The following is a 16731-nucleotide window of genomic DNA, read 5'->3' as shown; positions in this document are numbered from 1 at the left end:
TTTTGCGTCATCATAGGGTCTTTACCTTACAATATAAAGCAGCTCAAGGCAACTGTTGTTGTGATTTGGTCAGTCGTCATAACTACATCCATTTTTTACATGCAGATTACATCTCACAGTTGACAAATTTAACTTAGTGCCCACCTAAGATTTATTTATGATTTATTTATTTCAGACCTGCATGTCCAGCAGCTTTCCACAACATTTATTAAGGCAGGATGTGATGCCTCTACCAATCTGCTGTGATTTTGACTGCACTCAAAACCCAAAACTGTGATAAAAATGAGCAGGTGACAGAAATTTTATAATCTTACCAACTGAAAGAATTTTATTTCTTGGTGTATTAAATGTGCATACAACATGTTATATGACTACTTTTTTTCTCAGTTCATCATTAATGCCACTGTGACAGTGCTGCAAAAGAAACTATTACTGAAACTGTTGTTGGTAAAGGTAAAACTAGAGAAAGTAAACTATATATTTCGAGTGGAACACTGACGTTAAACTGACCGGTTTGACATTGATGACCAGTGTGATGCCATGCTCTAACAGCATGTCTTGAGCAATACGAGAAACCGTCTTCTCCACCAACACCAGGTTTGGACGGACATCCACGATGCGCTGCACATAGTTCTTCAAAAACTCTCGCTCCTGAGGTGGAGACAAAGAAAGCTTCTTTCAGAAAAGCACAGAAAAGGCTAGTTTCCTCTGCTGTTTCACTGCTGGAGTGACTCACTTGTAGGACAATGGGGTCAATGGAGGTAAACTTGGTCTCCTCTCTGTACAGGTACTCTATGGAACACTTGAGCATCAGGATCCTGGGGTTCTTGATGTAGGGGTTCATCTGGTTGCAGGTCAGACGGATTAGTTTACTATCAGCTATTCTTTACATATTTCATTCAACAACTGGTACATTCCTTTACTGTATTTCTTGATATATACTGCAGATTCATATGATGACAATAGTTGACCCTACCTTCTTGTGGGCGATGTTTTTTGTGCACACAAAGCCATTTACGACCATTGAGTCAAACTTCTTGCCTCCAGGAATCTGAACCACAAATAAAGATTCAGTTATAACTGAATGTAACTCAGCTACTCATAGAGCTGACTATACTGTTTATGTAGTTAATTAGACTAAACATGAATACAGTGGTTGCGGCTACAGTTTGGCTTCAACCTTCTTGATGTGGACCAGCTGCCGGATGTCCATGTCGTCATCGCAGTTGCGAACGTCGGGCCGCACCGTCTGCACGACCTGCCGGACCACGGGTACGATGATATCCCGCCAGGACAGAGATAGCGACTCGCTATAGAGCAGCTGCTGCAGCAGCGCCATCATGTGGCTGTGGTTGGCTGAACTAAACAGACAGGCAGGTGGTTAGAAACCTACCAAGTAGAAATGCCAGCAGCTTACCTTCTAAGTTACTGTCATCTTCAAAGCATTTTTTGGAGCTTTTTACCTCATTTTTACCGAATTATTCTCTTTATTTTGGTTATATTTAGTATTAACTTCACAGCTGTGTTTACGGTTTTGGCTGTTGTAGCACAATAATGTCAACTATGGCGACAATTAAATTATATCCACCCATCCATCCATCTTCTTCCGCTTATCTGGGGCCCGGCTGCCTCCTAGAGATGAGATTCTGAGACCACCTAAGTGAAAGCCTTCTGCAACTTGGCTACACCTAGAAATTATGTCACTCAATATTACAAACAGAATTGGTGACAAAGGCTGGAATCCATTACCCACCTGAAAGTCTGACTTATTGCCGACTACTGTGATCCCCGTACAGTTGGAACACACCCTCCGGTCCCCCTTCTTAAACATGGGAACCACCACCCCAGTCTCTGCCAATCCAGAGGTACCGCCCCTGATGTCCACACAACATTGTAGAGGCATATAAACCAAGACAGCCCTACTACATCCAGAGCCTTCAGGAACTCAGGGCAAACCTCATCCACGCCAGGGGCCCTGCCAAAAAGGAGTTGTTTAACTGCCTCAGTGACCTCGTCCCCAGAGATAGACGAGTTCTCCTCATTGTCCCCAGACTATGGAAGACGTGCCAGTGGAGGTCCTCGAAGCTTTCCTTCCACCGCCCAACAATGTTCTCAGTCTAAGTCAGCAGCAGTTCTCCTCCTGAGTCACCTAACGGTTTGCCAAAATCTCATCAAGGCAGCCTGAAAGTCTTTTTCCATGGCCTCCCCGAACTCCTCCCACGGCCAAGTTTTGGATTCAGTCACTGCCTGAGCTGCATTCCGCTTGGCTTTCTACAGTCCCGCAGGCTAACCAAGCCCGATAGGACTCCTTCTTCAGCTTGGTGGCTCCCTTCACCTCTGGTGTCCACCATTTAGTTCAGGGAATACCACCACGACAGGCACAAACCACCTTGCGACCCAAGCTACGTGCAGGGGCTTCGACAATGGAGGTGCAGAACATGGTCTATTGGGACTCAATGTCCCCAGTCTCCCTTGGAAAGCTGTTGAAGCTCTGCCAAAAGTGCGTATTGAAGATCTCTCGGACCGGGGGCATCTGCCAGGCATTCCCAGCGCACTCTCACTATACGTTTAGCATCCACCTGATCCAACTCACCACCAGGTGGCAATCAGTTGACAGCTCAGCCCCTCTCTTTATCAGAACATATGGCCACAGGTCTGGTCATCGACAAAATCAATCATCAACCTGCAGCCTAGGATGTCCTGGTGCCATGTCCACTTATGGACACCCTTAGGTTTGAACATGGTGTCCTAAATTACATCTGATTTAATTTGATACACTTGTGTTTCTGTTTATATTTATTTATCTATTTGTACCTCTTCTTGTGGGTTAATGTTATATGTCTATATCTATTACATACCAGTATCAAAGGACTATTCTATAGCAAGTGAATAGTGAATGCAAACTGGTAGTTTGTGGTTTGCAGCCCTAGTTTTGACACTATTGCTCTATAATCACAGTGGTGCCATATCCACTCACAGCAGCCTCTCCATGGCCTTCTTCTCCCCGTTTTCCTCTCTGAGCTGATCCAAAGAGCTGTGGTGCCAACCCAGCGGGGTGAACATCATCTCTTTAGCCTTTTCCTCCACACGACGGTTGAACAGAGACTCTGTGGCAAGAATAATAAGTTTGCTTACCTAGTCAGATATGCCAGTGAGTTACTAATTAAATCAGTGAGGATCTGCAGAGTTCGTACCTTTGATGAATGCATCAGTTATGACAATGTTCTGCACTCCATCCTCGGACAAAAGAAATTCTGTTTAAAAAACAAAAAGAAATGTTATTTTTAAACACTTCCAAACAACTATTAGATTTTCACTCAGGCATTTCCTTTTGTTAAAAAATCTAAAAAACAGGAAATGAAATCCATCAGCAAAAAAAACTGAGACAGCACGTGAAATTACCTGCATGTTATCTGCACTTCTGTGGAAGAAAATAGGCCCTGCTTCTACTACAGACCCAGCATAAATACTTTGTTTCACAAAACAATTTCATTGCAGAGACACACAAAGAGACAGACAACCATTCACACTCATATTCACACCTATGGCCAATTTACAAACTCCTAATGACAGACGATGTCACTGTGGCCAAGGATCCTCACGTACAGGTCATATCGCAGCAGGGAATATTTACCTTTCTGCTCAGCAGCAGGAGGCACGTGTGGATATTTGGACTGCTTCTTAACATGAAAGTTGACATTGTTTTGCTCCATGTTAAGGTTTATAGAGGCGGCTGAGTCACTATCCATCACAGAATGGGAACTGCTAACTGACGTCCTCTTGCTGGGGCTGGCAGAGTCTAGATGCATGCATACACACACACACACACAGATTGGAATGCAGAGAAACGATATGAAGGTAAATACGGTGTAAAATGTGAGAGCTTGTATATGTGTCAATTAAAAAATTAGTAGAAATACAAAATCTCCCACAGTTTGCAACATATTTACATTCATTAAAACCAAACCCCATGCAAAGAGGCTTCAGTTGCAAAGATAAAACACTGAATAAAGTGTCACACAGATACGTACTGGGCATGGCGTACTCAGTCTCATCTGCAAGCTGCTCTGTGTCGCTGTCATCAAACTTGATGTCTTTAAACCAAGATGGCTCTGAATGTCCCTCCAGGGAGTTGACACTATCGCTGTCTGGAGATGGGGTTTCTGAGAACTCTGTGCTCTAAAGATCAAACAGTGTGACGTCAAAGTCTGCACATTAACCTTCACTGAAATAATCAGTGGTATGACCCCCTTGAGCAATCATGCCCACCCCATTGAATCAATACAACTGCTGCAATGAGTCAATGCGGATTACAGCAAATGTAAAACAACTTAGACGGTATCCTAAAATATTTCTGTAATTCGGCTTTCCCTCACTCTCTGCTGGCTTTGCGTATCAGCAGGAAGCAGCTCTCACCTGAAGAGGTCGGTAGAGCGCATACTCGTCCCTGAACAACTGGTCGTGGTGTGTGACGCAGTCGATCCAGCGACCGTCTACTAATGCCTGGCCTATTGCAATAGCCTGTGCCCTGCAGCATGGAAAAACCAGAGTAAAACATGAGTGAGAGCAGCTTTTAACGTGTTAATATATTTTTAGCAAAATGAGCAGGGGAAGTCAGTCAACCGTTCATGCATGTACACATAAAAAGTCATTTACCAAACTATTAGAAACTTTTAGAAGAATTCCTAATCATGTGCATGCAGATGCAGATGCCAAAGACCTGTCCAACGATGTTTATGAAACACACACCTTTAACGCACTAGAAGAAAATAAGCATTGTTGTTTCTCCAGGGTAGGGGTGTCCAACTCCAGGCCTCGAGGGCCGGTGTCCTGCAGGTTTTAGATGTGTCCTTGATCCAACACAGCTGATTTAGATGGCTAAATGACCTCCTCAACATGTCTTGAAGTTCTCCAGAGGCCTGGTAATGAACTAATCATTTGATTCAGGTGTGTCTACCCAGGGTGAGATCTTTAATCCTGCAGGACACCGGCCCTGGAGGCCTCGAGTTCCTCAGCCCTGCTCCAATGCAATCGTACCTGGTGGAGATGGTTCCATTTCTCAGCAGCCAGTTGACAAGCTCCTTTCCCACAATGCAGTTTGGGTAAGTCCTGAGCCAGTATCTGTGGTCCTGAAACTCCATTCCTGTGCTATTGTGGCAGATTTTCTTCCACAGATCCTTCAGCTGAGAGGAATCCTACAAGACATGTTGTACTGGTTGGCATCACTCAGATGGTGTTACAACAACGAGGAACCGTGAACCATGAAATCAGAAGAAGAGAAAGGAAAAATCAGCTACCAGCAGGATCTTTCGCTCCTCCTCACTGTGGTCCAGCTTGGTGCCGCTCTTGGTCCCTGACATGGATCGACTGGTTGGCGGGCTGACTGAGCTGTCGTAGGAAGGCACCATAGAGGATACAGAGCGATCCAGCGTCATGGTGGTCACACTGGCAGATCTGAGAGGAACAGGAACCACTCACATTCATGGCTTCTAGCTATTTAAACTGTACAGATGTTTTTACCCAAGATTGTTCTGGACTGAGACACAAATAAGCTGAAAAGCTGAGCTCAATAATCTTTCTTTATAAACTTCTACTGCTAAGAACAGAAGATACAATTAACTGTGTTGCCTCTGGAAAATTACTTCTCTGGTCATGATCTCAATATTTCATGTTGCAGTGAGTGGAAACACTCAGGCAAACTGGTGACGGTTATCAAAAATAATTCCTGTCTTATTTAGAAACACTGACTCCCTGAAATCACTCTGAGTCAGTCTGCACCGACGAGCCCAACTTCAGTCGCAACAGACGACTCAATTCAACTGCTTGCATTCTAGTAATACTCGTATAGGTTGCTGAGCACATGTGTCTTTTTGCAGTTCAGCTGCTGTCTTGCAGCAACGTCACTATTGGTGGAGAAAATTTGATTTCAAATCTCGGAGATTCTGGCAGGACATGCAGCTCGTGTGGATTTATGTTTAGTGTGAATTTATGTGCATGTATGTGGCAACAGATGTGCAATAGACAGAAATACTACTATGATTTTCACCAGTGTATTACAATTGTTACCACAAACAGATGCACGGAATTACCAAATTAACTCAATTCAATCTCAAACTGACAGCAGTCAGTTTGAGAAACAGGATTATTTGATGCGGCAATGATCTGGATAGCTTGTTGTTTTTGGATAAAGATTGAGGTGATCGAAAAAAAACCATCAGATCCTGCTGGCATGAAGAAAACACGAGAGAAAACCAAAATTCTTCTTTACCTGTGTGGACCGAGGCTGGAACACACTGTGCATAATGTAATTTGTACAAGCAAGCAAAAAGCAGCGACTGACCTCTTCCTCACAGGTGATTTTCCTACGTCTTCCTGCAGTGTGGTCAGCCTTGAAGTGAGGCCGCTGTTCTGAGGCTCCTGATGAATCATACTAACAACACACAAACTTGGATTTAGACTCTTCCTGCAGTCCTTGCATTTCCTCTCTGTTCTTCGCCCACATTTATGATCAGTAGATTTCAGAATGCAGAAGACTATTTTCTTTACAGAGCTAGAAAGCATTAGCCTCTGCTAACTGACCGCTAAAGCTGAGACACATGTGGAAAAAAAGAAGAAACGAAAAGAAAAAGAATGAAACAAACAGCAAGACTCACGTCTTTCTCATCCCAATAGGAGTTTTTCTATGCCAGAAGAGAGAGAGAGAGAGAGAGAGAGGAAACAGATTTTCTTTGAAGGAAGTTGACAGAGAAAAAGCAGGGGAGCACACAGACTTAAAACTGCAACCAAAAAAGCACAAGTTGTAAAATGCACATATGCTTGGAGAAAGTTTGAAACAGATAAGTCTTTGAAGACTCATTTAACAATTTGTCTGGTCTGTTCTGTGCACGGTAAAGATATCTTTTTTTAAAAAAAAAGAAGATCGTCAACTATTTTTCAAAAGGAAAGTTGAGATTAGTTATGCTTTAAGCAGATTCTTAAATAATTAGAATCACATGTTAAAGGCATGTGTAACATGATTCAGCTTGATGGGTCTTAACCAAGCACATAGTACAGAACCTACAAACTTCACACTGAAGCAGAAAATCCAGCAAGGAAAAGATGAACAGACATCAAACAGCATGATTCCACTAAGAGACGGACCCTTCATGACAGACTTTAGTGAACAGGAAGAAGTATGACGGCTGGAGGTGCAGATTGCCATTGTAGGGTCTTTACTTGACAATATAAAGTGTCTTGAGGCGACTGTTGTTGTGATTTGGTGCTATATAAATAAAACTGAATTGGATTGAAGCATCTCCTCTGACAGGGCCTTGTTGGTGAGCTGGGGGAGCTGCGCCCTCAATAGATACATCTGTTGCTGCAGGTGGTTAAGCATCATCTCTCTCAGCCACACTGCTCTCTTCTAACTAGGGTTGGGTCATTATGTCCATACTGACCACTATTATTCCCCTGAATCTCCTGCTTTGATAGCAGGTTTCTTCCAATGAGCTACCAGGTACTTCATAGTCATTACAGACTTGTTCTCATTCATAGTTACTACATGTGCCAGCCAGGTCTCTGAGTTGGCTGGCATAGTAGCATTCCAACACTTCCATGTTCCCATGTCCATGTAAGCCTTGTTCCAGTAGCCCATGTCTCATCAGAGCAGCATTAAAAACAGGTGTCACATGACTGCCCAGTCTGATTGTCTGAGCAGTGCGTGTCTCTTCTTTTATGTCCCTGTGAGTACTCAAACTTTACAACATGAAGTATTTTTATAGAAGTGGTCAGGAAAAGACAGGAGGACAACAGTTCAGAGCTGATAGTGAAGGAATCATGCAGAAAGCCTGTATTCTACCTGTGTTTGTTCAAACTCAACTGGAAATCATTCAAACATAAGTGCCAGAAATCAGGTTTTACATACAGTATATTACAAGCTCAATTCCATCTGGGTATGTAAATTGAAACTTCTCAGATATAACTTGCCACGAAGTGTGCATTTGTGTCACCTCTGCCAGGCCAGGTCCTCCTCAAGGAAGATGTTCCTGCTGGACTTGCGCCCACCCAATGGTGTCCGTGGTTCACTGGGCTCCAGCACACACACAGAGGAGGGAGAGTCAGACAAGGCGCTCAGATCCTCGCCGATGGAGCCCGAGTCAGCTGAGTGAGCGTAGTTTAATGCTAATTTACGGCAGTATGTACACGCCCGCAGGTCTCCTGGCAACACAGAGAGGCAGACCAAGACAGGAAGAGGCGTAAAGAAGGAAAGAGTGACAGTTAATAGAAATGGGAGGAATTATTCTCACAAAGGTGTCACGAGTGCTTAGATAGAGGAACGTTTCCACCAAGGTTATTTATCTACTCATGAAAACAATCATATTTACAGAGAAGTATCGCCCAATGACATCATTAAATATAATTATCTTTTGTAGATTTGCTGATAACAGTCAACAAGGCAGATATCAGCCAGGATTCAGGTTAAACATCAGTGCGTTCCTTAACACAAGAGAACTGTGTGACCTACATTGGGTGAAGCAAAGTATTGAAAATGACATTATTGTGACACAATTCAGAAAAAATGACACTGACTCAGTTTTTAACATTAATGTAGGATGATGTAAAATGACAATGCAAGATATTCTGGTGGATTACAAACGGTTTTCTGATACATTCGTAACCAAGTAATATTTGGACCCTACCTGTGTAGCCCATGAACTTTCCGGGAATTTCCTGGTTGCAGCAGCGGCTGCAGAAGATCTGCCCACACAGCCTGCAGTGATGTCTGCGACGAAAGGTGGTAAACTTCTCGTTGCAGTCATAGCACTCCTTACACTGGCTATCTGGCATCCAGTACTGCTTCAGATCGCTGTCCTGAAGGGGGACAACATCACAGCATGCTGCTTTCATCCACAGAGACGTATGGGTGATATGACCTTAAGATGACATCACGATAGTCCAAGGAAATTTGCAAGAACCACATGTTTGATAATATAGGGAAAAATTGAGTTCCTAATTCACTTCCCAATTCTCTATTGAAAAAAGGTCCCAGCAGCATTCTCATTCAATAAAAGAACCACATGTTACAATCCCAGAAAGTACATTGCTTCAAAGGATAAAGTCTTGAGGGATGGCAGCCCGGAAGCTTTACCACCTTTGTATAGTGCAATGGTAGTAAGTAAAAAATGCAGCAGCATTATGCAGCAGTAAAAGTACAAAATTACTACTGAACACTGTAGTTCAATAATAACTAAAATAAGCTAACCTTGTCTTCAGGAGCTGCGCAAGATTGTGACACAATGTCGTATCTTGGGCCCTGCTTTCCCACCATGTAACTGCAGTCATTTCCATCCAGTGTTTGGTCATACTACCAAGTGCTTCAGTGACATCATTTGTAGTACTGTGCTCTGTTTTATGTACACCAGGCTTATCTTATTGTTGTGCACACTGGAGAAGATAAATGCATGGCATCGCTACAACAAATATTTTGCAATATGCTGTTTTTGCATCGGGTAAAGATGCTTACTGTATTATTGAGGATGATATGGCACAGCCATAGAGAGGTATTGCATGGCTTGGGCCATATTTATGACATTGTTGATTAAAAACAGACAAACTCAGTTCACTTTTAGCGCTCAAAACCTTTGAACTGGACTGGACATTCACACTTTTCCTAGAAAAGGCATATTATAATGAAATACTAAAGGTAAACAAATGTTTCCAAATATAGAGGAGTTTCTGTTTTACCTGGCTCTTTCCCTCCATGATCTCCTTCAGCCTCTTCAGTGCAGTGCGAAGTTGCACAGCAGTACGAGGGTCATGATTACTTAGAGATGCAACAGATTTCCCGCTTCCCTCTAAAAATCATGCATGCAAACAAATGAACAAACAGAACAAGTGAGCACAATAAATAAGTCTATAAATAAGTCCTGCCGCATTGTCAAATATTCCTCTTTTAAAAATTTATATATATATTTAATCTGAATAAATGCTACATTGGCTTCTCTTAGGTGATGTTAACAGTTAAATGAGAAACATTTGACAATGAACAACTACCTTTAAAGTTGCAAATGTGACATGACACAATCCAAGTTAATAAAAAAATAAAAAAACCAAAAAATAAATAAGTTGGCAAAAAAGCATGATGACTAGAAATGTTAGCTTAAAAATCAATCATAACAAATTACATTCCAATTATTAGTACCTGAGTGGCAAACCAAACACTAAAAGGAAGCGCTTTGTTTTAAAAGGCAAATCTCACACACACACACACCCCCTTGCATGTACTCGGACACATACGGGCTATTTTTTCAGACTGAGCAGCTACAGTCCAGCCAAAATAGCTTTAGTAAAACCACACAGTGCAGAAGAGCCCTCACCTGGCCAATCCACTGCAATCAGAAAAGACACGAGAATGGATGTTACAGCGCTTATGTGCATCATTTTTTTTTTTGTTTTCTCTTTCCAACATAACAATGGCTGTGTCCCAAATCACTCACTTCCATTAGACATTTTGTATTGCCATCTGATTGTACGGTAAGTGTAAATACGGTGCTCTGAAAGCTCTTCTGAGCAGGTCACTATCCAGGGATTGTATACCATCATGCACTGTGAGAAAGAAGGAACTTGTTGATGACAGTGACATGATTCAAAATGACTGGACAAGTTTCCAAAAGCGTTAGTGTCATTTTGCCAATGAGTTCATATCTCGTCTGCTACACAGAACCCCTGACACAAGCAGCAGGGAATGCATGAATGATTTCAAACACAACCAGTTACACAAACACCAAAAAGTTGATTCTGTTCTTCTGGATGTAACGTTTTCAGTGGAAGAAACGTTTGGTCACTCATCCAAGTGACTTCTTCAGTCCTTGGATGAAGAAGTCACTTCATCTGAAAACATTACGTCCAGATGAACAGAATCAATTTTTTGGCACTTACTTACCTGGATGATTGCATCAAGACAGTTACACAAACGCTCACAGAATTGTTTCTGTGATCAACTCACATTCAAATCTGCAGGTTTTCGTTCAAAAAAAAGAAACACAGAAGCTGGTGCTTCATTAACAAAGACATTTGTTTCTGAGTTAACACTGATAAAGGTTTACACAGAACATGTTTTTTGCCTCTGAAACTGTAATTAGGGGAGTTTGGTGGTGTCTTCAGGCAGAACACATTTTAACTTAATCACAAAAAACAACAAGACAGACACTTTTTTCCTGCCATGAGCTTTATTTTTGCTCCACTTTCCTGACCACTTCTGTGAATTCTTTATAAATTTCCTTTGTTTGAATCAGTGTTTTGTTGTCATTTAAGTGTCATTGTTGGCATATACAAAACTAACAGTGTTTAACGAGTGTGCAGTGTTTCTTCACAGATTACAGCCAAGCAGTCTTACCAGAACAGACCACTGATCATCACAACCCCAACACGTGCAGACACTATAGCCCGTGACAGGCAAATGACTTGTTTGTATTCTTATGTTACAATATGCAATATGGTTGTTGCTTCTGTTGCTTTATTGGATGAGACGACTCTTATTATTCTTCCCCATCAAAAACTGGAACCAAATGCAGGATGCAGTTCAATTCAATATTGTGAAATGCATTTTATGATCTTGTGACAATAAAACATGTTTTATTGGTTTTGCACAGATCAAAATGTTTAAGAGGTTTGCAGCACTGGAAATGATCCTGTTCTTCTCGTCTCATAGCTATCTGTTCATTTTCAACAGAGCGCGGAGCTGAATTTGAAAGCTTTCAAAGAGTTTGACTAATTTGTAAGCATAAAAAAAACAAACCTGTCTCGAATATCAGGAAGTGTACAGTGTGTGACTTTTACCCGAGGCTGTTGAGGTGCGTCTGTAGTGGTCGGGATGCTGCTTTCGATGCGTCCTAGAGTGAGAGGGACTGGTGGACCAGCTTCTCCTCTCCGATTGAGGAGAAGGGGCTGGAATGTCTGGCTTCTCTGAGGCTGTTGAAGGAGGGCGTCCCTCATCTGAACACACAGAGAATGTGCTGAATAATTGAGTCCAGTAGTTTGCAGTTAAATCAAAGCCAATAGTCATCAATTTCAAGATAAGAAATCTGACAGTGAAGGACTGTTGTTCAGTCTAAAGATCAGGATATTAGAAAATTAAATGCATTAAATGCAACCACAAAAAGGTTTCTCTCTAATGTGAGTGAATCCAACCTCTTTTACTATAGACTCATGCAGCTGAGACACAAGCAGAACATGCTTTGATATCGTCTTATTCAAATAACCTTAACCCTGCTCCTGAAAAAGTCTTTGTCCGGATGACAGCACGTGTGACTCCAAAATCTGCATATTTTGTTGAGCAGTAAAGGCGCCTTCACAGATGGGCCGGGTGCAATAAGGCACTCTATCGGATTCCCTCTTTAACTGTGTGATGATATCAAACAGGATGATGTAAAAAAAAAAAAAAGGATTTCAATTGGTCAGATGACAGGGTAGTTTAATAGCTCCATTTTAACTAAACCATGCAAAAAGTTTTTAACTAAACTCTTTGCATGGTAAAATCTTAACATGAGACATTTGCATATGCAGTGCTGAAGTTCTTTTACTGACAGCGGTTTAGAGGAGTACCCCTGAGTCTGTGCTGTGATTTCTACAACAGTCACACAGATCACAGCCATCACTGCTGTCCCTTATGTATAAAAAAATTTCTTTGTGTGGAAATTTCTGAATTTGTAATCAAATTATGTACCGTTTAACAAAAGTAGTGAACCCATCAGCTTTTCTGAAATGCAATATTACTGATGTGTTCAATATTACACAACTTCTCCAGTTTGTTGCCCCTTGTTTTGTTTTTTTTATATATGTTGCTGGCAGCCAATTCAAAATGATCAAATATTTTTAGACTACGTCCACACTATGTTTGAAAACGCCGTTTTCGTCTGAAAATGCTCCACGTCAACACTATCGTTTTCAGTTGTTTTCACAGAGTTGCGCGTCCACATTGAAACGGCCAAAAACGCTTACGTTCCAGTACTGCGCATGCGTGAAACGCAAGACGATTCGACCTGCCTCATTTCCGTCTGCCGTTTATTTACTTTCCGGCTCTTTGAAACGGCGCGGCAAAATGTCGAAGAAAAGCACAGAGTTTTTTAAATGGACTAACAATGAGGTGGAGTTGTTGCTGCGAGTAACAAAAAAAAAGTACAAAGTTGCAAAAGCGAGTGAGAATTAAAGAATTTGAAGAAAAGCTATCTGGAGCATGTACACACTGATATTAATCTTTAATAGGGCTGTCAAAACTCAGAGCAAACAAAACAATTGGTCACATGACTCCATCACATGACTAAAATTAGGGGACCAGACTTATTGGAGAATTTTAATTCATGACTTGTGCAGCTCACTGGGTCCTGGCTCCGGTTCAGATAAACATCTTCTAAAAATATTGTGTAGAGTCAAAAATACTGTAAGATGTAATTTCCACTACAGATTTATCACACTGTGTTTACAGTGGTAGGCAAAATATCTATATGTAATCTCTGTTAATCAGTGAGCGGTCTCATTTTTTTCTCTAACTTTCAAACATTAAAGAAATAAAAATCAATACAGAGTGTAGCTTTTGGACTAACTCAACTGAAATTCTTGGGCTTTTATTTGATTATATTGCGCATTTCCTCACCTTTGTTGTTAAACCGAAACAGGTTGACAAAGGAGCTGTATGCAGAGCGGAGGGGGGGTTCATCCTGCTCTGGAGTCAGTGGCTTGAAGTGAGTCAGGTGGGAGGGGCTGGTGGGTGAGATGCCAGCTGGCTCCACGCTCCAGTCCGTTGAGGATGAGGACGAGGACTTGTCATCTGTAGCCATGTCACTGTTCCTCCTGCCATAGAGGGAAAAAGGTATGCACTGAAGAATGTACATGTAAGCAAGAACACATTTAGCTTATTCAGTTTTTAGTCAGTTCCTAGAAACTTACCTGCAAAAATATCAGTAACTGCTGACTATTTTAACTCCAAGATTCTTGCACCTACCCTGCCTAAAAACAATCAAATTGCACTGTCATCTAATAAATCATCTAATAAATAACCTATTACACATTTCAAGGACTACATTGTTTTTCTACGAGAGCAGTTTTGCATGATTCAAAGTTCAAAATAATCCTTATATGTCTTACAGTTTGTCCACTTTCTGAAACAAGCTGTTTAAGCTCCTCTCGGTTTACAATTAACATCTTCGGACTGGTTGAAAGGGTCTGACTGTCCGAGGGCTTCTGACAGTTTAAACTTAGACACAGCTGGGTGTTCCAACAGGAAAATGATCCAAAACATACATCAAAGCTGATTTTACCATGGACAAAGGAGGTTAATATTGAGCTGCTGGAATTGCCTTCTCAAAGTCCTATACTTAAAACTATGCTTAAAAGCCAGTTCTGTGGCAGGAAGCCAACAAATTTAAATGAATTCTGTCAAGAAGAGTGGTTAAATATTCAGCCAGAATTATACCATAAGATTGTTGATGGCAATCAAAAGTTAAAACTTGATATGAGATATTTAACCACATATTAGTGGATGCTAACAGGGTTAAGCTACCCAGACTGAAAGGGACACAAAAGTTTATTTGTGGCTGTCGTATGTCTTTTTGTGGTCGCTTTGTGTCTCCTACAGGTGATTTTCTAGTTTTACCTAGATATATATAAATAGAAGTGTGGCCCACCCCAAAGAGGTTTTGGGTTTTCGGTACTCTAAAGGAAAAAATGATGACCATGGTAATAAAAGTATTTTAGCCATTTGTTTTTTTGTTTTTGGTTTTCATTTCCTCAAGCATAACATATATGTTTATTTATTGAATGACCAGAAATAGCAGGAATATGCCAAGTGGCAAACTCCAGGCTGAAAATGAAGCCAACACAGACCTGCCAGAATGGTAGTTCCTCACGTAGCTACTCAATATAAGCAAGTCAAATCCAAAGACTCCAATGTCAAAATGCCCAACTTTAGGGCATTAAAAACTACAATTACAGCCTGACATTGAAAACAAGATGAAAACTGTTGAGCTTTATGCTTTTGTGTCTCCTTCTATTCATTTTCTGACTTTTCCATCCTTAGTGGTGACTTTAAATCCCTGTGTTATTGTGCAACCAAAGTCTTTGCTTAGGGAGGGTATGTGCAGTGTATATAATTTGCATGACCTGGTAGCTGAGTCTGTACTGAGTCTGTGTTATAGGATAATCTGTCCATGCTGGGTCCCCTGAGATTGTACCCAGTAAACCTGTTGAAATAGGCTCAGCGTGACCAACAATTGTAATAGTGGTGACAGGAAGTCTGTATGCCCAACACCATCACCACCAATGTTGAAACTGATGACACGCAACCTTGTGACTGCAAACTTCAAAACAAGAGCTCAGATCCTCACTCTGTGGTGTAACCACTCAACTCCAGCAACCATTTCAATGTATACCACAGTGAACAAGGAAGTCCACATTTTAGGGCAACCTGTTTAATTTCTTTCTAATAGTATATTTGGAAAAGAGTCTGCTAATAAAGAAGAAATTATCAGGTTTTTTACTTTGATTTTTTTTCTGTAATTCTGAAATTTCTTTTTTTTTCATCAACGGGAACAACATCTTTGTATCTCCTTTCACACACTGCCGTTGCAACCTAAAGCTGACATATCTAACATTTGATCGCTGACGGTCCCACACATGAACTCGAACTCGTGACAAGAAAGACTCTCGGCTGGTCCGCATCCGCTTCTTAAAATTCTCCGTGATCAAAGCTTAAAAGCCGATACCAATCTCTTTTTTACTTACCTACTCAAGAAGGCCACGGACTTTGAGTTTGCAATACAAGCCATTTTAGATACTAGTAGTGAAAGCAGAAGTAGCAGAGGCATCACATCCACCACCTTATCATGTGATCAAAATAGGCCGAAGCGTCACTACAGTGTCCTGACACGACCAAGCCCTCAGCCCCATCAAAGAGCTAAAGATTGCTGTCGTTTGGATACGCTTATAGACTGCACAGATATCCATCACCATTTTCCACATTTTTTTCACTAGTCGTCAAAGTTAGCCACTAGCTCGCTATTAACTACCTAAACTAATACCTTTTAAGTATCTTATATCACCAGATTTTAATTGTAGCATATTGACTTTATAATTACAAGTATCTTGAAATGTCTTTTAACGAATTAGTTGTTTTTTGTAGGCGGAAACTATGACTCAACTCAAGCCGTGCTGATCAACTAGCTTGACGAACAGTACAGAAGCAGCTACAACTGTTTTTAGCCAAGCTAGTTAGTACTAGCTTCGTATGCTAACTAGCCGGTAGGCTATACAGGTCGTAAAATCTGGGTAACTGCCGTGAAAGCAAAAAATATGAATTACCCGTTCACTATAGGAGACTGACATAACTGTATGGAGCACCCCCGCTTTCAAGGCAGCTGTAAAACACCTGGAGGAAACGACTCCTTTGAAACACCAGACAGACCTATCCAATCGACTCCCACCACTGGTTGTGACCAGCCAGGCGCAAAAGCCGAACATAGAGATGTTCGATGGAGGCGCTCATTAGAGGATGGCAGCTAGGCGGCAGTCTCTTACTTTAGCGGTGACTAAAAGCAATGTTGTTTGAACAGGGATGTCTCAAGTGCAGCTAAACACATTCAGCCATTACCTTACTTCGATTACATTTTTATGGCTATTTGATTCTCCATATAAATAAACAGTAACAGATAAACAGGGTAGCAGACTGAGTCACATAGCTATATGAAAGACAGTAAGCAA

The 16731-nt window shown here is 41.4% G+C and overlaps 1 protein-coding gene across 4 annotated transcripts in view; it reads right to left on the bottom strand.

Moving 5' to 3' along the window:
* The window catches only part of pikfyve (phosphoinositide kinase, FYVE finger containing), a 32561-nt gene extending 16110 nt beyond the window's left edge, over nt 1-16451 (bottom strand). Inside the window, exons 1-19 of one of the 4 annotated variants that reach the window (XM_087852998.1) lie at nt 16333-16451; nt 13631-13827; nt 11818-11973; nt 9724-9833; nt 8679-8850; nt 7989-8196; nt 6654-6680; nt 6341-6430; nt 5298-5454; nt 5038-5195; nt 4417-4528; nt 4032-4179; nt 3635-3799; nt 3195-3254; nt 2978-3107; nt 1181-1361; nt 977-1051; nt 737-844; nt 511-651 (exon numbers count right to left, since the gene is read on the bottom strand). In XM_087852998.1, the coding sequence (XP_087709124.1) occupies nt 511-651; nt 737-844; nt 977-1051; nt 1181-1361; nt 2978-3107; nt 3195-3254; nt 3635-3799; nt 4032-4179; nt 4417-4528; nt 5038-5195; nt 5298-5454; nt 6341-6430; nt 6654-6680; nt 7989-8196; nt 8679-8850; nt 9724-9833; nt 11818-11973; nt 13631-13814 (2382 nt within the window). In that variant the 5' untranslated portion in view covers nt 13815-13827; nt 16333-16451. Of the gene's footprint in view, nt 1-510; nt 652-736; nt 845-976; nt 1052-1180; nt 1362-2977; nt 3108-3194; nt 3255-3634; nt 3800-4031; nt 4180-4416; nt 4529-5037; nt 5196-5297; nt 5455-6340; nt 6431-6653; nt 6681-7988; nt 8197-8678; nt 8851-9723; nt 9834-11817; nt 11974-13630; nt 13828-15756; nt 15875-16332 lie in introns of those variants that run through there. The other 3 variants (XM_006805808.3, XM_087852999.1, XM_006805810.3) reach the window with 3 other exon arrangements.
* Between the last annotated feature and the right edge of the window lie 280 nt (nt 16452-16731).

Source organism: Neolamprologus brichardi, chromosome 16, assembly GCF_056152115.1.
Source record: "Neolamprologus brichardi isolate AB-2024 chromosome 16, ASM5615211v1, whole genome shotgun sequence".
Lineage (NCBI taxonomy): Eukaryota > Metazoa > Chordata > Actinopteri > Cichliformes > Cichlidae > Neolamprologus > Neolamprologus brichardi.
The sequence above is the reverse complement of the archived record's forward strand: the minus strand, read 5'-3'. Positions and strand labels throughout refer to the sequence as shown.